General features: G+C 37.5%; 1 protein-coding gene across 1 annotated transcript in view; it reads left to right on the top strand.

The window, feature by feature from the left end:
- The window catches only part of VWDE (von Willebrand factor D and EGF domains), a 42,023-nt gene that overhangs the window by 7,093 nt on the left and 12,730 nt on the right, over positions 1–22,200 (top strand). Inside the window, exons 3-18 of the mRNA XM_074849135.1 lie at positions 1,027–1,258; positions 3,280–3,345; positions 4,028–4,287; positions 5,806–5,895; positions 7,263–7,404; positions 8,085–8,299; positions 8,619–8,692; positions 10,649–10,922; positions 12,327–12,535; positions 12,977–13,941; positions 15,157–15,293; positions 18,194–18,349; positions 18,962–19,066; positions 19,436–19,550; positions 21,442–21,692; positions 21,810–22,029. Of these exons, the coding sequence (XP_074705236.1) occupies positions 1,027–1,258; positions 3,280–3,345; positions 4,028–4,287; positions 5,806–5,895; positions 7,263–7,404; positions 8,085–8,299; positions 8,619–8,692; positions 10,649–10,922; positions 12,327–12,535; positions 12,977–13,941; positions 15,157–15,293; positions 18,194–18,349; positions 18,962–19,066; positions 19,436–19,550; positions 21,442–21,692; positions 21,810–22,029 (3,511 nt within the window). The remainder of the gene's footprint in view (positions 1–1,026; positions 1,259–3,279; positions 3,346–4,027; positions 4,288–5,805; positions 5,896–7,262; positions 7,405–8,084; positions 8,300–8,618; positions 8,693–10,648; positions 10,923–12,326; positions 12,536–12,976; positions 13,942–15,156; positions 15,294–18,193; positions 18,350–18,961; positions 19,067–19,435; positions 19,551–21,441; positions 21,693–21,809; positions 22,030–22,200) is intronic.

Raw genomic sequence — 22,200 nt, 5'->3', positions numbered from 1 at the left:
TTTAACACACTGTGTCCTTCTAGGCGTTTCTCTTCAGTTTGCTTTCTGTAGCCCATGAAAGACAGGAGGTGATCTTTAACTCATTCTGATAACCCATGGACCAGATTCCTTCTTTGTCTCCTTTTCTCAGGATTAATTTTTCTGTACTCCACTGGTAAACTCTGCTGTCTGCTAAATCAGACTTACACTTCCATTACCATGATTGGTACTACTGTTAAGTTGTGACCTGCATGGCAGCTTCCTTGATCTGAAGACCTCACACAACCACAGTGGTGAGGGATGAAGGAGACTCTTCCACAGCACACTTCTGATTCCCTGAGGAAGAGCACTGAACAAGGCTTTTGTTGCTGAGAGAGGGAACAACAGCCCTCCTAAGTCACCTCTTGAATCATTATCTGAACCACAGACCTTGTGAAGCCCACTGCTTTGTAGGCACCAAAGCATTTAGGGTTGCTACAAAGTCACTGTGGTTGTTGCACATCTATTTCTAAATAAACAAATAAATAAATAAAACAGGTGGCCACATCTCTTAGAAGAAATCCAGGAGGTTAGCTGAGCCATCAGTCCATGGCAAAGGGCAGATAAAATGCGTCGGCTTTAACATCTTTCATTGATATTCAGTGTATGTGTGTTCTACCCTATATTTGCTGTGCTCTGATAGCATTCATGTAGTCAGTTACTGTAGGATAACAGGTATAGGGTAACTCACTAAGCAGTAACACAACTGTTAGGTTTTCTGGGCAAAACACTCAGGTGTGGCTCCCAGTTAAGTTCTTCAGGCACTAAATTATGTCCTGTCTTTAGAAACACAAATTCATTAGACTCAAAGAAGGATGTAAGTCTCATTTGTGTATATTTGTATTCAACCTTGAGGAGGAAAGTAGGCAAGCCCTCAATTATACTGTCTAAACTTTGTTGAAAGCTCATGCAGGAAAATAATTGAATACATATGTACCTCTCACTGAAGCACAGCAACAGTTTGATATAGCATTAACCATTTTCTGATGGTTTTCTCTGGTGCTGAAGATGAATCACTGTGGTACTCAAGCCCCTGTCTGGTTGTCTCTGAGGGAGTCGGAATCCATGCCTCGACCTGGTGAGATCAAACAGTTAACAGCTTGTGCTACATGGCAGTTTTTCTTCAGCACTTCAAAAGACTGCTGTCTTTTCCGAATCCCTGTCAGCGTGAGGAACTGTGGAGATTTCTTTGTTTACTTACTGCAGCCCACCCAAGGATGCATGGGGTATTGTGCAGAAGGTGAGAAAATGCATGCTCTAACTCAACTAAGGGTGTGTGTTTATGAGTAAGTGTGTTTCTCTGATATTTGGCTGAGCAGAAATGTCTGGAAAGAGTTACACATGCTAAAATTTCCTGCAATCCTTACTTTTAATATTGAGACGATAGAAAAATGATTTGGTATGGTAGTGTGGGTTCACACCGCCCCTTTTTAACTTACATTTAACACTCAAGTATTGTTCAGAGTCCATAAACTTAAGAATTTAAATTTTCCCTATAATGAGGTAGACATACAAGACACACCTGGAAGTAAAAATTGAGAGTACCTACAATGGCACTCATACTGTGCAAGTCCCCATTACTAAATATGCACAGAATTACGTGTCAGAGTAAATCTTGCTTAAGAACTTGACCAAGCTGTATTTATATCAATTATTGTTTAGTCATTAGGAATATTTTTCTTGGCATCTCTTTCTGGAGGGTATACACATTGTTGCTAGAAGAAAATTCAACACAGAAATGCTCTACTGATACACACTTTATTAGTACTATGAGAAAGAACTGGAGTCCTTTGGCAATGTCTCACGTTGTCTTTGACCCTTGTGCTGCAAAAGCGTATTGGTGCTCACAGCTCAAAACTTCAGTATTTCATTATTCGTGCCAGATGTTTTAGATAACTTAAGGAAGGCATGGTTAAATCCTTACAGTTATAAATATTGTGAAATAGTGACGAATTAGTGTAGTAGGAAATTTTTATTAGCTTGTATAGCACACTGTTGTGAAAATACTAGCAATATTTTTATGCGTCATATACTGTATTGCTCTAAGTCATGTTCTCTATTACTGACTGCTTTCAAAAGTTTAATAGCAAAACTGTAAGTGGGTTTTCTGCTGCTTTATTGGTCCATCGTTATACCTTTAGGTCCAATTGTTAAGGCATTCTCCAGGGGTTTATTGTCAGAAGAAAAATGCCAGAAATTGGACATTTCAGCATGCATGTGACTGAAGCAATGAAGAACTCCTGCACTATAGGACTTTACATTTACTTTGGATGATGGCTCTCTGAAGAGGAAGGAGGATATAAAAACCATAGGCAGCGAGCTAGTAAATTTTTACTGCCTCAAAACAAAATAGGCAAAAAACATAACTCTGGTTTGGCTCTGCTGAATACTGTAAATCTGAAACACGTTTTGAGTTTAAAAGCCCTCATTTAAGATGATGTTTTCATGCAAAGCGCATTATACTCTTGTGGTGCTTTTTGTATCTAGGTTACCATGTGTACCGTGTTTTCTCTTTAACACTTGATACCTGTAAACACCTGATGCAGATTTTCAAAGAGTCTGTCCTCTACATGCTAAGGAATTCAAATGTTGCATCACTGAAGCATGCAACATGAAAATCTGCTCTTCATTCTTTGTGGGGGGTTTCAGTGTTGCTGCTGCCCTTTTGATTTAGTTTGAGTGGAGTGACTAATCTCTTTCTACTCCTGTTACAAATGCACTAGTATTTTCATGTTTAATCAAAGTTCCACTTTTTTTAATAATGTTCAAAATACCAAAAAAATAGCAGTGGACAAGCACTTTTTTTTAGGTCCCTGTAGGAAAGATTATTTTTCTTCAAAGCAGGTCTGCACTGAATTTGGCTGTCCAGTGTTACAGTTAATGAATAAACATTCAGATGTAGATTTGGGGAAGAAATATATATTCAAGAGAACAGTTTAATTCCTTTTTACTCACTAACAACATCTGTAAGTATTGGCTGGGTACCTCTGCAGTAAAAGATGTAGAGGTGGTGGAATGTTCCGTATGCTTCCTCCTAGGTGTTGCCAATCTACTTGTGATTTCCAGCGCAAGGCTTTGTACCAACTGCTACCATAATTGTATATGAATCAGATTACAATAATTCTTCTGTACTGCTAATTAAGACTTCAGTTAGTGTCTTGTGATATTTGGTGTATTTTTAACATTGGGCCATAATTTATAAGAGCATTGGTATACATACTCTGTATGTGTGTGAATATACAATTTAAGAAAAATTTATAGTTGTTTCAGATAGAAAACCACAGACCTGTGATCCTATGGGAATGGAAATTCAAGGCATCTGTAGTAGTGAGTATTTTGCTTTGATTTTCAAGATTTTCTATGCATCTGTGACCCAATAATGTCATCATTTAGTCATATTTTGCCTTGAATGAAACCATGTTCATGTTATCAACAGTATTGCTGAGTCTGTTGCAAAATGAGCAGTTTGAAGGTAATTTCAACCCTTGGATTACAGAAGTACTTTCTCAGCATAATGATCGGAATAAATACCAAAATGTTAAAAAGTAATTTTAATAATGTCGATTTACAGATTACTTTGATTCTTTGGGAGTCAAATATAAGATGAATCTACAAATCATACTGTTGCTTATTCTGTTCCTTTTTTCATAGCTTTTTTTTTTCTTCATAAGTAGAAAAAATATTTTTCTATCAGGCAAATTCCCTTGCATGTTGCTCTCTCCTGTCTTGTAAAATAATTAATTGTATTTTATTCACTTGGTTTTGGGTTTATTCCCCCCTCTTCAGCATCTTCCTATTGGCTAGAATATAATCAAAGACTGACAGAATTTTTTCTCCTTTTAATAATTAACAAAAGAAACATACACATTTTCTCTGATTCTCTAAGCACTTATGTAGTACTTCCACATATGAAAAAAGGTAAATATTTTTAGTGTATTAATTGGCAAAATGCACATCAATGTCATTTCATCTGATACTGGTTTTGCACAGAATTCTTCTGTTTGACTAGGTAACCTGGCTTCTTCATCATCTCCATCTGTGTCACCACCACTACCAGCCATTCCTGAAGTTGTAGCAGAGTTGATCAAAGGCAGAATTTACCTAAGGTGTGCCTTTGGCGTTCCTTTTGCAAACAGCTCAGTCGGATTCATTGTAACTTGGTCAAGACTTTCTCCTGAGGGTATCAAAGAAGAGCTGAAACGTGAAACGGCAGTTCATACATATGCACTTCTAGAACTAGATGGGATAAACGTCAGACTTGGAGACAGAGTATGTTAAAACATAATTATAATCTCTTTGTATCTTTGTAAATATGGCTCGGTAAAAACTAACAGTTGTTAGAGACAGACTTCCAGCACCTTGCTGTATTATTTTTCTTAGCAGAAGCATACTGAGTGTAGTTGTTGTTGGTGGTGCCCATATGAATGTGGAAATACCAAAGAATATCTCAGTAATTATACTGTCGTTAAGGTTTTGAGACTCTCTGTCTCAGCACAGTATAGTGTGCCTCCAGGAGATAGATGTTTATTCAAGTTGTGTCATCTTCACCCTCTACTGTGGTTTGGTTTGATACTGTAAATTAAGAGGGTATTTGGATGTAAATGCATCTAAGTGAGAGGCTGTAAGAGCCAGAGGTTGTGAGAAGCTGTGTTGTTAATTCATTAGATAGATTTCTTTTCTCTGAATCAGTAACGAGCTGCTGCTTCATGGTTTTCTCTCTAGGACTGGATTTAAATGGTTTAATCTCTGTCATCAAAAGCAATGAGAGTACCTGCATTACCTTCTGTGGTAGCAGAATCAAGACCTAGGCTCTCATGGTAACTCTGAAAAGCTTAAGTATCGGAAAACCAATAAGTTTTCTACTTGTATATACCAAAACACAGGTTGTTTTTTCCTGGCCAAATTAAAAACCAAAAAAGCACGTGGTTGGTGTGCATGTGCATGTGTGTTCAAGCGAAAGCCAGGCTGCTTGAGTGGCTTGAGTGGGACAGCAATAGCAATTGCTAATCCTCAGAAATCCTTTGGGGACTTTGTGAATAGTTGCCTAACAGTGTTAACTCAGTGACAGTCAAAAGGAAAGGCACAGTCATAAATTACCTGCTGCTGCTGCTATGAATCCTTGGCTTTTCTCAGGATCTGAAGTACTGCATGTGTGGTCAACACATCTCAAAAGGGATACAGCAAAATAGACAAGGAAAAAATACAAAACCTAAGCAAAACTATAGTGTCTAGTAGCATGGGACTGGTTCAGTGGAGGGAAATCACAGTAAATTCTTCGTCTTGAAAAAGATTATTCAGGCCCATAACACAAGGGAAAAATTATGGTAAGAAGAGGAGGAGGAGGGGATGGTTGTTTTGCAGAATCTAAAATCTAATGGGCACTCAGCAAAATTAAAAGGCAAAAAATGTGAAACAGACAAGAAGTAGTAAATAGCATGTAATAAAGTATAGAATGCGTTTCCACAAGATGTCATGGGATGCAGAAATGCTCCAGAAGGGATTTGTTAAATCGGTGGAGACTTAGGTGCTTGTTAAACGTGATGGTTTGTATGCCGCCTTTAGTTCAAGAAGTCTCTGCCCCGCTGATGGGTGCCAGAGAAAGGTCTTAGGATGCCTGCTCTGTTTCTTTGTTTTTCTTAAGCAGCATCACTGGCAAGTGGTGATTTCTGGTACAAACAGAAGACTGGGGGTGATGAATCCATCAAACTGACCCATGATGGTTGGATTGTCTTCACGTGACCACTTCATACCAAAAATGTATTCTATTACGCTGCTTTTGCCCTACAGGTCTACTGTAGCAGTTCTGCTTTTTTCATGGAGAAGCCAGATATACAAAGCTCTTTCGTTGAAAGCAAGGAATTTTTTGCTGGCATTAAGGTAATTTTGAAAGAAAATAATGTTTTACTTTATCGTGGCAGGAATCTTTCTGAGTATTTGTCCAGCAGTCAGTCCTCTGACTAGAAGAGACTCAAAATGTATTAACTGTGAATTAATGGAGCATGTTGTTGGCTGTAGTGAACTTAAATTTGTCAAAAAGCAGAAGAATCAAAGTTGTTTCTGTACTCCACGTGTACTCAAGGTGCAGGAAGGCTGAATCAGCAACTCACATGCATGGTGAAAGCCTTGATTTCCAGGAGCTGGAGTCAACTCTGATGCTGTATTTGTAAACTAGGAGGTCCACGGCTCAGGCCTGAGCCCTGGCACATGGTTGTCCATTAATTACGTTTAACTGCTGCTGCCTTTTCTGGCATGATTTTGGCCAATGCCAGCAGGCTCTTCCAGCACATGGTTCACAGGATAGCCTAAGCCAGGGCGTCTTTCCAGCTGGCCATGGGGGTAAGGGAAGGGTGAGGCCAGCCTGGTCTGGGCTTAAGAGAGGGAAACTGGGACATGAGCTGTGGCGTGCCACTTGGTCAGCAGCCAATCTCCAAGCTCATTTTAATTCCTACTGTGGATGTAGCTATAGGGACTCATTTGCTGGCCAGGAATGGGACCTCAATCCCAGAAAGACATACTGCATGTCATTACATGTTGGGAATAGTCCTGTTGACTTAAGGATTTGCCCTTCGTAAAGTTAAGCCTGAGTTTATGTTTCTGCAGGATCAGGGCCCAGACTGATCTCACGTAAGTGCAAAAAGTCTGTAGTGCACACTGCAAAGTGTGAACGAATTATTTTTTTTTTCCTGTGAGGCTGCATTCAGGATTTCACCCAATGTACAATGGTCAGGTGTAGGCCTCTGTTACTGATCTCTAGTTGATTTTTTGATTATGCATCTATAGTGAGCTGTGTTGTAAGTTTACTGAGAGGAATCCCAGGAGAAATATGGTGCTTGCAAATTCTTTCGGGACATTGTTGCCTGTAGGTAGCTTTCCCCTCCCTTCCCCCCAGACAATACACCAAACTGTTTGTATTTTAGCTTCCAGAAGCTACCCAGAGAATACATTTTTGTGGTGCTAATGTGGTGTGCTAATTCATTACCTTTCTAGCTAGCCTTTACTCTTGCCTTTTCCTTATCCTTGTCCCTTATTCCCACCTCTTCAAGATTTTTGCTGCTGTGTCCTCATCTTCTCCTCGGTGTGCTGCTGCTCTTCAGACCATCTAGATAAGCCTGATCAGGTGGAGCAGGCTGTGCACCATGCCATTCCATCTCTAGTTTTTTATACTGGACTCCTAGTTGGTTAGTAAGCAGTGCTGTAGTTTACTCACAAAGCTTGCATTTTAAGTACAGTTTCTTCTGTGCTAGATACATCCAGAAACATACGATATATCAGAAGATGGGAAGGAATACAGACTGGCAATAGAAAGTAGCATTCCTATTCCTTGTCCTGAGTTTAGCCAACTTGAAAGTGACTGCAAAATCTCACTAACATTAAATACTGATGAAGGTAAGTCTTATCCTGATTTTTGTTGCATTTTGTATATTTAATGTGTTTTTCTAAATATTCCCACTGGTCGTCTTCAGAGAAGCTGTTACATTGTAAAATCCTTTCTAAATGTTAAAACAAAATATTCACAGGCTGTATACACTGCTGCTGAAAGTATGGAAGAATGTGTCCACAATCCGTTACTTGTGGAAGTTAGCAGATGTTTTTGGCAGCTATTGATATTGGAGCCATATTCTTTAACTTGCGTAGACAGAATACTGTAATACTTGCAAAGTTTATAATTCTGTTCATCTTGTTGACCTCTTGTGTTGCAAGTATTGTATATGCAGTCGTGAAGTCCTCATTTTTTACCATTATTACTGTTTTCTGTAGTACTTTCTCAAGCACAAATCTTGTGAACCCCAGGAAGAGCCTTGCCTATGCAGACAACCATTTTTATGTCACATTAGCAAGCCTATCATGATTTCTATTTGTCTATCAAACTCCAAAATTCAAACCCATTTTCTTGGGTTTGCATATGAAGATGTATAGAGCGGGTTTTGCATGACCAAACCCAAGAAAAATGCATAATTACTTTATGAAAATGTTTGTAAATAAGTCATTGTCTATATTAACAGTAGTATACCAAATGTGAATTATTTAGACGAAAACTCACTAATGATGTGTTTTCATTAAAACAGGTAAAGAGCAGTTAGGTTTAAACTTGGCTCTTTCTTCCTGTCATGTGGATCTTCTCCAGAAGCCCTGCAGTAATGGAATCTGTAGTCAAGCTGTAATTTATTTCACTGCTGTGACAGACTTTATGCGGGATGGAGACAGAATTACCAGAATTGCAGTCGAACCTATATCCAGTGAGAATTTCCTGTGGAATGGTTATGTTCCAGAAAGCACACAGGTTAAAGTCTTCATGTTAAGCTCTGTAAACTGGCCGGAAATGTGGCTGATGTTAATGAAGCTTCTATTTCAGCTGTGACTAGCTGACTCACACCAAGATTTCTAAGTGGTTGATTTTACATTGTTTTATTTTCATTGAAATGCTGTCTTTTGATTTGAATTATTTTTTTAAGATTTTAATATTGATATAACTACTCAGATTGATTAAAAGTATAATATAATATATTTATTAGAATGTAAACCAGCATTGTAAATAATGTGCATGAGTCTGTTTATTTCCTAATTTGACATGGCTTACTATGTGCTGCTTTGTTTTGAAGATTACAGTAAAGGATCTACCCACTGCCTACTGCTACTCATTTACTGACCCTCATATAATTACGTTTGATGGAAGGTAATCATTGGATTGCTGCTCTTAATTTTAAGTGTGTTGAGACTTTTTGGGGGTTGACTGATTGACTGATTTAAAGTCTGTGCTAGTGATACAAGTTAGGTGTAGTTTTCCACAACTACACTCTGTATTTTACATTCTTTCTTGGACAGTAAGAATCAACATGCTTTAGTTAGTAAAAACTTGCCAGTCGTGATGATGTTTGTAATATTTGTATTTCTAAATCCAAGTTTTGGGGTTAAGGCAAAAGAGTGAAGCAGTTGACTATTTTCCTTTTTAGAGGAGTATGCCAAGAGAGGAGTGGTTGCTGTACAGTCTTGACTATGAAAAATAGAAATGTTACTCAGTATGAACAATGATAAAATGATTGATTAGGCAAAACTGTTTTAATGCAAAGGTGTTTCCAATCTGCAGTATAGTTTCCCTATTTCTGTGTGTCAGTATCTGAATCCTTGTAAGGATCAATTTGCTAGAAGCTGTCTGCTGTCTGTGTGACATTGTGGTGAGTTCATTAATGGCATTGAAAGTGACTTATTCACTGCTGTTACTTGCACATCACTGACCTTCTTTCTAAAGTAAAGACGGCTTCCTTGGCCACAGATGGCATGTTTTTGGTATGCTTCTGTCTTTCAAAGTGTTTCTCATTCATGGAAGGTGTCAGAACAAACACAGGTTCCGCACCTGGGACTTTTATATTCTCTGCTCAGCAGAAGCACATTCCTTCAAATGGCAGGGTGAGAAGAAGAGGGTATGTTGCCTCCAAATAAGGATGTTCAGCCCACAACCTCACTCTTCTTGTGAACTTGATGACAGAAGGGAAATGACAAGTTGTAATTGCTTCTCTGATAGCACTGTGACTAGTAATAATAATAATAAAGTCACTGAGGTTATCCTGATATTGCAGTTCCTCCTTCAGTGGAAATTATAGGGAAGGCTTCACTGGGCATTTTAACCGTCAATGCATTTTGATCAAGCTTTCTTATGAAACAGTGATTTACTGTGATATGCTTTGGCTGGAAGCATGATGCTGCAGGGGAGGAACTTTTTAAGGATAAAGTCTGTTGCTACTTTATTTTACAGTGAGGAAACAGAAAAGGAACTGTCCTTACTGAATCACAGTAATCCTGTGCAGTCCCACTAGGGTAGCCATCTGCAGTTTGCCTGCTGGCCCATTATACACAAAGCAAATACACCATTCTGCAAATGCCATTTATAGACAAGAGGCTATTAAACTTACAGCAGAAGTTTGGGGTTTTTTCTTTTTTTTTTTTTTCTCCTCACCGCTGAATCATTAAATTGACTATTTTAACCTTGCTTCAGGGAACAGATGGCTAATCCTAAGGAAAAAAAAAAAAAAGTCACTGTTTACGGTTTTCATCTTAAATAATTTCAGATCTTTTGTGAATAAGCACTCCCCATCTTCATCTTAGTAAAGTAGACCTTTTTAAAAGTACGTGACTTTCTAAATCATTTTGTCAAGGGTACTTATGCAGTTTTCAGCAGCTGCCTCCCACATGTACACTGCTGTGCATCTTTTTGCTCTTGCTGCATAGGTGTACTGCTGTAGAAACACAAAGGTTGAGGAATACCCTCCAGTTCTGTCATAAACACTGTTAAAAAAAAAAATATATCAAAGAATGGCAGTGCCTTCATCTTTGTTTCCATTCACAACCATTGTCTACATACGCTCATGATCCTTCTTTTATTCCTTGTTTTTCTGCTGTAAAACAGATTTAATTTTTTTGATTTAGAGCTGCACAAAGGAAGAGGTGTTTGTTCAGAACAAAGTTGTGTGTTGGTTTGTGAGCTGTACTGTTTGGTTTTTCTGATGCAAGAAAATGAGTTGTGGTATCAAAGTTCACCAAATATTAGAAATCTGTTTTAAGATAAAGTTGCTGATGTGGTGATACAGTTATTTTATAACCCAAGTGATATCACACACTATTCTTTTGATTCCAGACTCTACGACAATTTTAAAACAGGAACATTTGTTCTCTATAAGAGTACATCTCGAGATTTTGAAGTTCATGTTCGCCAGTGGGACTGTGGAAGTCTTCACTACCCGGCATCCTGTAACTGTGGCTTTGTTGCCAAAGAAGGAAGTGATATAATTGCATTTGACATGTGCGGTGGTCAGCTACATGAGTCACAGCCACACTTATCTGTAATAAATAGAGACATAACAGGAAGCAATGTCAGAATCACTGAATCCTACCTAGGAAGAAAAGTAACAGTAAGTAGTAAGTGATTGCTTGCAGATGTAATGGTTATCTCAGCAATTATTTTTACTAATTCACACCAACTTCAGAACTAAAACATGTTTTATTTTCTGCAGTTGAGCAATAGCATAATGTTTATTTTACAATTGTAGTCCTTTGGCGAGTTTTTTGCTTGTAAGTGAAGGATGTTGTCCTCAAAACCAAAGATGTGTCAACATGCATACCTTTCTGGAACCATGTTGTCAATTACAGTATACAACCCTTGTGTGGAAGGGTTTCAGATTTAATATGCACTTATTTAGCAGCCTTGATGTTCCAAAACGAGATCTCTGTGTGCTCTGTTTTGCTCATGCTAGTGTCATATAGGAAGTCTGTGCATGTAGATAGTTAATATGCCAAATGTAATCCACAGAATTGGAAGTGTAGATGATTTCTCTAGAGAATGTGGCCCTCAGATAAAACATTCACATTTGTTTTTAAAATTTCCTGTAGCTTTTCTTTTGTAGATGGAATTACTGTAGGACTCCACTGAACTTCAACTGAAGCAGAATGTAAAAATGAAGCCCTTAACTGCTCTTTAATCGCTCTGTTGGTCTGAAGAGCAAGCCGTAAAAACAGATAATGCCTTTTCAACTTGGGTTTGGCTATTAGTATAAGACTTTTAAATAATTTAACTTTTATCTGAAACACTTCATCTGAAGACCTCAAATCTGAAATATGAAGATGACATGAGGCAATAGAGAAATTGAAAGGATACCGAGGAACCAGAAGAATTAAGTGACTTACTCAGATTTGTACAGCAAGTTAATAATAGAAACAGCATTTAAACTTGCAATGGATTTTGTTCTTGAAACTTCTGGTATTTCTTTCAAGAGATTATAAAGTTGCCTAAAATTAAATACTAAATATTTGAGACTATTCTGAGCTATCTAGAACATTTAGAATCATCTTTGCAGGTAGAAATATATTAAGCTACTAGCAGAGGGAATCACGTAGCTGACAAAAAGAAAGTGGAGAAAAGTGGTGCCAAAGAGTCTATTCATATTACCAGAATCATTCCTTTCCTCATTGCTAGCATGTGAAGAGTGAGCAGCCCAGCTGATCTTTGATTCTCTGTGGTTTTGCAGTCACTGACCTTCCCCAATATACCTACTAATGATGGATGAAGTTTAAGGACCTATAAGGCACCATCTAGCTGCCTGCTAAGATTGAGATGTGTAGGGTTTTTATTTACGGGGCTTCATGAGAAGAAGAAATAATGAAATTTGTCTGATCCAGCATAGTTAGAGCAAGAATATAATGGGGTGTCTTTATATGCCTGGCCTTTTCCAATTGTTTCTTGCCAACAAACATACCTGGTTTTATTAGGTAAAATAAAAACCATCTTTCTCACGATGATATCATCAATCTCTTCTTAGGTTTTGTTTTCTTCTGGAGCTTTCGTTCGTGCTGATGTGAGTGAATGGGGAATGAGCATAACACTTAGGGCACCCAGTTCAGATTACAGACATACAGTGGGACTCTGTGGCACCTTTGATGGAAGTGCAGAGAATGACTATCACACTGCAAGTGGGGTGGAAATCCCAAACCATGCTAATGTTCCTTTTTCTTTTATTAAGGAATGGAGGTAACAAAATATTTGTTTCAATCAAATGTCATCATTTTTGGTTCAGTCTTTCCTTCACACTCTTAAATACTTGTCAAAATAATAAATAATCTTACTAAGTTTTTAAGTTAATGTTAGAATGACATCATTACATTCCATAATTAATTTCAGAGAAAATTGAAACTGAAGTGCCAAATTAGTATTTAAGTAGTATGATGCAAGATTAGTTTGAGTAGGTTTTGAACAGAGTATCAAGCTATACAAAAAATATCCACTCTTGTCAACTCTTCTATTACAAATTACTCTCGTGGTTTTGTGATTTAACTGGTCTTTAAATATAGCTGTATGCTGCAGGTTCTGTGATCTATGCTGTAGAAGTATGAAAGAACAAAAAGCAAAACAAATGTTAATGCTTTACTAAAACAGTTCAGATACAATTTCATCTTTTTCTTTCTTCTCTAGAATTTCACCAGGAGATAGCTTGTTTGACAAGACACCTGCTTCTTTAGCATCTTCTAGAAAAACGGTCTTCTGTGACTGCGCACTTGAAGATGCTGGATTATATAGATCAGTGAATAAACTAGAGACAGTTTATCAGTCAGAACTTCCTCTGTCTTGTAAAGAAAGTGAAAATGGTAGATTTCTTTCTTTGATACCAGGGCTGGATGTCACTGCTGAGTATCTTGGTCCTGTTGATCTTGTCAGAGGCCTAAAGAAACGTTCATCTGCACATGAAATGGATTTATCTACACTTCTTCAGAGGGAGGCTAATCAAACCAAGCTTCACAAATCACTGGTAAACACACGTGTCTCTGCAACCTCAATGGGAAATGCTGGTGTAGAAAGAGAACAACCTTCAAGCTCACGCATTAGAAGAAATTCTCACCGTTACAGTCAATCTGTTACAAGCAGGGGGAAGCGTCAAAATTATTATGAATATCATCCAGTATTTCTATTCCAAAGTCTTAGCCAAACAGACTTAGAAGGATATAGTTATTTTTTCCCAGAGGACCATGCCACTGACACAGATGAAAAGTTTCTTCCTTCTTGGCCCACACCTTCTGGCCTCACGGAGTCCAGCGCTTTGTTACTATGCCAGCAGGCAATAGCTAATTCCAGTATAGGAAGATCTTGTGATGGCCTTCTTGGCCAGCGAGTAGAGGATGCGATCAATATGTGCGTTAAAGATCTGCTGCTGAAAGATGACCTCAGCTGGGCAGAAGCTTCCTTAGCTCTTCTAGAGAATGAATGTGAGAAAAGAGTTTTAGAAGAAATAAATTACAACCGACAGGAACTTGAAGGGTCGGTTGAGAGCCTACTTACTGTGTTAAAGTGTCCCAGTCTCTGCAGTGGTAATGGGGAATGTACAGAATGGGGCTGTGCATGTTTTCAAGGCTACAGCTCATATGATTGCAGCATACTGTCTGGTGAGTGGGGGGGGGAAAATTAGATTTACTTAAATAATGTTCTCAATATTTGTGCAATATACGTTTGTTTTTCTGCCTTTCTCTCCTGCTTTTGTACACTGACAAGTGTTCCCTGCAGTGGCCCTGTTTGTTATCCAGCAATTTAGTTCCAGTTTAATACAGCCATAATTGTTTTCTATTCAGCCTTCTTGTTCCCAAAGGGTAAAACATGGGCTTAGTTTCTGGTACATCAAATTTAAAAAATTTACCACTCAGTGAGTTTGCAATCCAGAGTATTGCCCCAAGAGATTAGCTGTGTTTCCACACACTGTCTTCTTCTGGAACATCTGCCACATCCATCCATTCCCTAATTTTTTATAGTCTATATGATCCTATTTATTAACTGTAAATGGGATGGTTTTGGTGATGTTATATGTTTGTAAGCTAACTGTTTGATGTGGTGGGAGCAGAATTGATGGTGAAGAAAAAAAGAGGTACAGCAAATAATGCTGGGCAGGGTTGTGGGGGTTTTTCAGTAAATAAGACATTAACTAAAATTCAGTTAAGCAGATACACTGGAAAAATATGAAAAGTACTACAAAAGTCAAAACCCTTTCAAAACAAACCCTATTAATATTTTGGTTTTCAATGGTGTTTTTGTTTTACTGACCTATTTAAATGCAAATAGAGAAAGAGGTTAAGAGAATAAGAAGGTATATTTTATTCCTGTTGAAGTCAAATAAACTGGTTTTTGCTTCCTAAAAACTGTTTTTGAGCACTTTCTTTGTCAGTTTATTTCCTGAAATAACTTCCACCTGAGATACTTTTGTTTAGTCTTTAAAAAAAGGATTTCCATTATTAATTATTGCATAACTATAACCTTTCCAGTTCCTATTCCTAGGGCCTGAGTTTCATTTAGATTTTATTCTGCAAGTGTCATATAAAGAACCATAAATGAGAAAGCAAAACACACATTCACAAGTGTTTGTTATCAGACGAATGTTTTCTCTGCTTCATAATTTTCAAGTTCCAAGAGAAGACAAAACCCTAGCTTTAAAGTTAAGATACATTTTAACAATAAAAAATGTTTCTGTTTATGCCTTTCTTCAGCTGGGTCCAGCTTTCATTGTTTACATTATTTTCTTAGTTGAATAGAGAAATAAACATATTGCTTAATGTAAATGCATATGAATGAGTTAATATACTAACATTCATTGTTTAATCTCTGCTTCGAAGACCAGGCTCCAGAAATTACAGAGCTGGAGAACGCCGGGCTGTGTGATATTCGACAGTATGACTGCACATCAGTGAGAGCTTTTGGACATGGATTCAGGGAGTCATTGAATCTGAAATGTGAAATTATCAAATTACAGGTAAGTCTCTCTGAATAGTAACAATTACATTTTAAACTTCTTGGAGAATGAGGGGAAAAAGTGTCTAACATATTATTTATTGATGTGGGTACCACCCAATGCTTTAGTAGAAGCTAAAAGCAAGGGCACTCAGCACTTTGCAGCAGACACTCAAGTCTTTGCAAGATTGTCATTTCCTCCATGATAAGAGAAATACAAAACGTAATGGGAATGTTCAGCAGCCAAGAGGGAGATAACAGCATATGGCAGCTATCCATCAGAAAAAGGGCAAGGGCAGCCCTATTAGTAACATCATTGTTCGGTTTTTTAAGTGCTTATGGAGAGGAATTGAAGTACCACTTCTTTGAAAAAGGACAGCAAGGTTAAAGACATTACTAGATTTCTGTCTCAAATCTAAGGCTTGAAATAGCCCTTTTATAAACATAATAAATCTGTTACAAAAAGAGAAAGGCATTTTTGATGTCCATTTTCCTGGGGTAGAATACGACGGCTATTTAATGATATATGTCAGCTCTATACCCCAGGTTTGAACAGGAGATTAAAAATGTTGCACTGTAAACCAAGAGGAATCTCTATAGAGAGACTGTTATTACTCAGATCTAGAATTTGCTCAGGGCAAACTTACAAGCAGTTTACAGGTGTTAGCGTGGAATAAACAATCAGCAATTACAAGTTTTTATGTCATGTTAGACACGAGAATAAAAAGAGCTTCAAAGTAAAATTGTGTTTCATTGATGTGATGGTGGCAGTGGGGGAAGATGGCAAAAGGGGAACCATTCAGTGGGAAAATTCTGTTCTTGAGACAAAAGTTTTCCTTACCTAGTACCAGCAGATGCTAACGTTATTCTGACAGATTAAGCAATGCTGGCTATAGATTTTTCTTCAACACAACATGTATCACTCATCTGCAAGCTGGCTTGAAATGATACAGTTGAGAGTAGGTTTACACTCCATTAGGCTAAAAGACTTTTAGAACAGGCTCACAGTGAGACAATTGTTGGGAGTTCATTTATCACAGTTTGAAATGTCTCAGTTTTAACTCATGGCAAGATATTCTGATATAACACACTATGGTGGTGTATTTGTCTCCCAACTACAAAAACTTTTTATTTAATCACTTTTATTAATTATCTTCTCACTGACAAGAGCCAGGTTAGAAAATGAACACTACTGCTGTTATCTGCAGTTGAGGAGGAAGCTGAGAATTTTTTCCTTGAAAATACAACAGAAGGATGTTTGGGGTTTTTTTGTTTTGTTTAATTTTCAGGCTGGAGTAATAGTGACTTTATGCAAATGTCGTGGACTTGCAACAGTATAGAACTCCATGTATTTTGAGATTAAAGTGAAATGATTGGAATCTCATAGAAGAGGCATTTTGGCAAAATATAGAGCTAATACACACTGAATTTCTTATTTTTTATATTTTCGCTTTTGAAAGGTTAAATCAAACCCGTTGTCCATGGGCTGTCCTACTGTGTTTGGAAGATGTAGGTCTTGTGCATGATGCTAAAAGAGGTGATTCAGAGAATTCTGTATTGAAGTACCTCACAGATGCAAAACTACTGCACATCTTTTGATAGAGGTTTGGGTAGGACATGGCCAAAGAGCCCATGATTACACAGATCCAGACTTTACAAATGTTTTTGTAAAGGATAAGAGTGTGTTTAACCTCCCAAATACAAAAGTACAGTTTTAGTTCCTTCTTATTTATGTTGAACTGCAGAAATAAGTTTTTCTATGAACCTAATGAGCTGGAATGCTAGTAGATCTGAAGGTTTTTAATTGATTTTTGAAAGGTTAATATGTTTCTGAAAAACTTACGTGAATTTGCCTCTAGCAAATAACAAAAGGTTTCCAGAGAAATAGACTGCATCGCATTTCGAAGGTTATGGTACTAAATGCACTCAAAATGACATATTTAGAAATATTTAGCTGTTATGCTTTTACTCACCCTTGCTGTGAATTCCTTAACTGAGTATAGGGTGAAAGAAAAATGGTTGGTTGGAACAAAAATAGCTCATATGTCTTTTCAGCAAAAGTTTTAATTTTTCTGTTATTTTACTGTTTGTAAAAAAAAAAAAAAAAAAAAAAAAAAGTGCAAGGCCTTATCAGCAGTGGACTGCCCATGTTAGAACTGAGATTGAATAAATGTCTTGATTGGCTCTAGTAACTGAAAAAATGTGCCAACTCAGTAAAACCTAGTCAAGCTCAAAATTATTTTGATCTTGCTGTTCTCTTGATTCTTAGTCTGTATAGTTTCTTACTTCCATCTAACTTTATTTTTAGTGTGCTTATCCCTGCTTCCACATCAATACTTCAGTCAAATAGTATTATCATCCCTATTCAGTTAACCTTGAACTCTCAAGATAGATCCTTGGATGACTTGTCCTCACTGCAGTTTAGAAGAAAAGTCTACAGGGTTAATGGTGTAATCTGTTGTCTTGTGCACGGGCTTAATGGCTTAATTTACCAGTATTCCCCCAGCACCCAGAATGATACCTGAGCCCTGCCAAAAACCTCATCTGTTCCTTCAACTAACGCTTGTCCTCTCATGGGAACAGAGATGGAGAGGGATAGAAGCACTTATACATCAGATCAGTGCTGTTAGAGGATCACCCACTGCTTAACCCTCACAGTACTCTTCAGCTGGAAGACCTTTTTGTCCTTGGCAATACAGTGCCAAGGGGCCGTGTGGCAGGAAAAGCTTTTCTGCTTTTTCTTCCACAGTAGCAGGCTTAGGAAGAAGTATATGTGCACAGATAATGACATTTCCCACTGCATTCTAATCCAGAGATGTTAGACTTGTTCAAAGACTGTTCAACACATGGGGTTTTTTCTCTGATAAAAATATTTTCGTGATGTATTTCACTGAAAAACAGATTTTCTGTCTTAACATTTAGTATAGTGATAGACAATGGATTCCCGGAGAACCTCTAACTACACCAGCTGCCTTCCAAAATGCCAGGACTGTCGACTGCCAGTTACCAAATGATGACCAGCAATCTGATGTCATGGATCTGGTTGATGATAAACCCATTTCCAGGTGGCAAATAAAGGTACTTACAGAAATTTCAAATACTCACTTACAGATACTCCTATTAAGCTGAAAATATATTACATAGATAGTATCCTTTTTTAAATCGTCCTAAAGGTGGAACTCAGCTTGCTTAACTTAGGGTCTCACTTTCATCACCTAAGCTTAGTGTTGAGTGCCATTTGAGAGTGTTCTCTTGCCAGGGGACTGGTAGATACGACCCAGGACCTACAGAGAGATGCATTCTTGAAGAGTACAAGTTAAAGGCCAGGCAGTTATCCCAGAGCATTTCAAATGACATAAGATGCATTTATGGGAAAATTCTGTTGAGCCCAGTCTACATGTACGAATCCCTGTGTGACATAGATACCCGAGCTGTCATACAGATTGAGTCAATAAGGTAATAAAGACTACACACTATTCAGTTTACCCTAAAATAGACGCCTGCATGTGGTTGGTCAAATATCTGCCTAGACTTACTGGCAGGGTTAATGAGATTTCTGGTGACTATTATGAGAGTTTAAACAGCTAAATGTAGGTGTCTGTCAATGAGTTGAAGTTCATGCTAGCAGTCCATGCTGGTGATACATCGATACACGTATGGGTTAATCCATTTTTACTGTATATCTTGCAGATTTCTAATGATGGATTCATTTATAGCAACTCTAAAACAATGATATTATATGATGGAGCCTGTCAGACATGTGAACCACAAGAATCTGGGTTATGTATGTTGAAGGTATGTATTTCATTACCCTCTATGTTTATTATGAAAATACACATCTTTTCAGGCAGAAAGAAAATCTAGAAAAATCAGCAGAACGTACGCTGTTCTTGTTTTCAACAGGGCTTTTCCATGCACAGAAATAAGCACAGAAAGAGAAGCTGGTGTGAGGCAATTTTAAATTACATAAGTCAAACCAAAAGCACTTTATATGGTTACCAAATAAAACCAAACATGCTGTCAGTTCTTTAGATGTAAAAACATCCATAGTTGTTTAGTGGAAGTGCAGAATAGATTAGATTTTATTTGAGACTTTACAATTTCATCCGGATTTACTGTTTGATAACTAAAAATTAATGAATCATGTTGTCATTTATCTAAAAGGAGAAAACATGCAACATAGATGGACTCTGTTACGGTGAAGGTGACACAAATCCAACCAGCCCTTGCTTACTGTGCAGACCAGACATATCAAAGTTAACTTGGTCAGTTGTTGAAAGTAAGTTCTAAATAGTTCTTTTTTTTTAATAGCAAGAAGATGAAAATCTACTAAGTTTTTAAATTTATGGAAATAGTGAAGTTTTAAGTATAACTAGTTCAGTGTTTCATTTAAGGCTTAGTATCCACTACTTTAGCTTGTAATTTGATGTTGGTTTTCATCTGACATTTCTGCTAATTTCCAAAAATGATATTTTTTTTTTCCAGACCATACATATAAAAGTCAGGCTTTGCTTTTTTCCTTGCCCCACCTCCCGTAGCCATTACAAATAACTAATGAAAATTAACAACTCTCAGTCTCATTGGCACTTTGAAGTCCTGATATTTGTCACAGCTACATCCATGAATGCTTGTCTTCAGCATTTAGGAATAAAAGATACTTTCCAACAAATGACTCTGACACTAAACGAGGAGAATACAAACCAAATTAAATGGCATGTCATGTTTATTAGCCACTTAATATTTGGACATAATCCCCATTGATAGCATAGATACATGTCCTAAACAGTTACTTGAAAGAATATCCAAGGCTGGCATACTTCAGTCCATTTAGAAACCACACTAAGAAGACCCAAGTCTAGATTCTTCATTTTTCTTCTCCATAGTACAAAGTTCTAGCCTACAAGTTGTAGCTCTTTTGGTTCAGATCTTAGTCTTTGGATATACAGATCATATTGGTCCCTTCGCCAAATGGGGCATCTCCTGAGGCTTTACTAGTAGCCATCCAGCCTGTCCCATCAACCCAAGTCCATAACATCTCAAGTACAAGTGTTCCATCAGTGTTTTCATGGATGAATGTGTTGGAAAGACTGCCTGGACTGGGAAGGGTCTTGTATGAGTGGGACTTCTGGTGCCTGTCTTGCTGAATCTTTTCCTAGTTCAAACTTGTACTGAAAGCCAAGGTAGCTATAACTATTCCAAAAGAGTGAAACCTGAATGAAATGAAACTCATCCAGCAGTCAGGGAGTGAAGGGATTTCCATGTTACAACCATGGACTGGAATTCAATATTGCCGAAGTCAGAAATGGGAGAAGAATGTAAATCAGAGGCAATTCCCCAAAACTAAGGAGCGTTTCTCTGGAGTGGATGACATTAGGAACAGTGTCAGAATCTAACTGCTGAAACACTGATTATAGCTGCTTCTTCCTTTATGGTTTCCGCCACAGTGAGTGGGTTCCTCCTTGGAGCAGTCACTTCACTTAGCAATCTTTATCACCTTCCTATGTCCCAACTTCAAAGCCTACACTCTCCCCAGGGCTTCTGCTTCTCTCTTTCACAGAACTTGTCCTAGTGCTGGGGTTTTGTTTGTTTGTTTTCACCTGGTGTCTCTAGAAATCTAGCTATTTTTGCCAAATAGGTTAGAGCTCAACAGTGCAGGCATCTGAACAGACTAAGACTTACCAGTGTGTAAGTTGTTGTGTGGTTGAAATCCTTCCTAGGAACAATGGATGAATAACTTATGCCATCACCTCATGCACAGTTTTGCCAGGATAGTCATTGCAGCCCATTCCTAAGTATTGCTTAACAACATCTATTCATTTGTTAAAGGAAACACCAATCACCTCTGAGTTTTATGGCTTTCTGTACTTTCATCTACAAACTATCTCTGCATAGTCAAAATACAGTGGTTAAATTTGATAAATTCTGAGTTCTTTCTATGTGTAGATGCACTGCATCTTTACAAGCTCTTGTGTAGTATAAGTAATTTCTTGGTTATGTTGTTACAGTTATAATTAAAATATCTAGTGTTTTTCCTGTGCCATTCAAATGACATTAGAATTTAGGAGAAATAATTACGTGTAACTTCCTTAATAGAAAGGTGGGCTTCTTTTAATTTTTATAAGTATATTGCAACTTTTGCTTAAAAGAGGAAAATATCTCCTTTGTTACAGACAACCAGCCTCCAGTGCTTGAAACTTTTCAGGGTATGCTACAGACTTTTTATGGAGAAGATTTTGTGTATCAGTTTTTGGCTTCAGATCCAGAGGGCTCTGCTGTTCATTTCACATTGGATTCTGGTCCAGAAGGTGCCAGTCTTTCCCCATCAGGTCTCCTTTTGTGGAAAGCTGTGTCAATGAATCTCCATAAATTAACATTTTCTTTGACAGATGACTGCAATGCAAAGACTAAGGTAGAAATAGAGGTAATGAATATCACAGTAAAATGACACTTACTAGTAAGATGTTTAAGATATCTAATTACAAAACTCATTGCTAGTTCATTAAAAAAAGAAAACTGTCTTATTGGGCATGTCTTGTAGGTCAGTGTAAAGTCGTGTGATTGCCTAAATAATGGCTCATGTGTGACAAACATTAATTTCCCACCTGGAAGTGGAAGATATCTTTGTGTGTGCGTGGCTGGATTTGAAGGTGATCTCTGTCAAGTGGATACTGATGACTGTAAACTTAACCAGTGTGGTATTGGCAGATGTGTGGATGGAATAAACAGCTATTACTGTGAATGTCCACCTGAACTTCAAGGTAAATCACTACTTTATTTACACACATTTATCACATTCAGTGATAAATAGGAGTTTCTAATTTTATGTCTACAATTTTTTTAAGTTTTTGATTATAAATAACTTACTGTTAAGAGTATGAAGAAATTTCATGGTCTTGTAATAAAGTCATATGATACACTTCAAGATCTTT

Source organism: Strix aluco, chromosome 1, assembly GCF_031877795.1.
Source record: "Strix aluco isolate bStrAlu1 chromosome 1, bStrAlu1.hap1, whole genome shotgun sequence".
In the NCBI taxonomy this organism is placed as follows: Eukaryota; Metazoa; Chordata; class Aves; order Strigiformes; family Strigidae; genus Strix; species Strix aluco.
The sequence above is the reverse complement of the archived record's forward strand: the minus strand, read 5'-3'. Positions and strand labels throughout refer to the sequence as shown.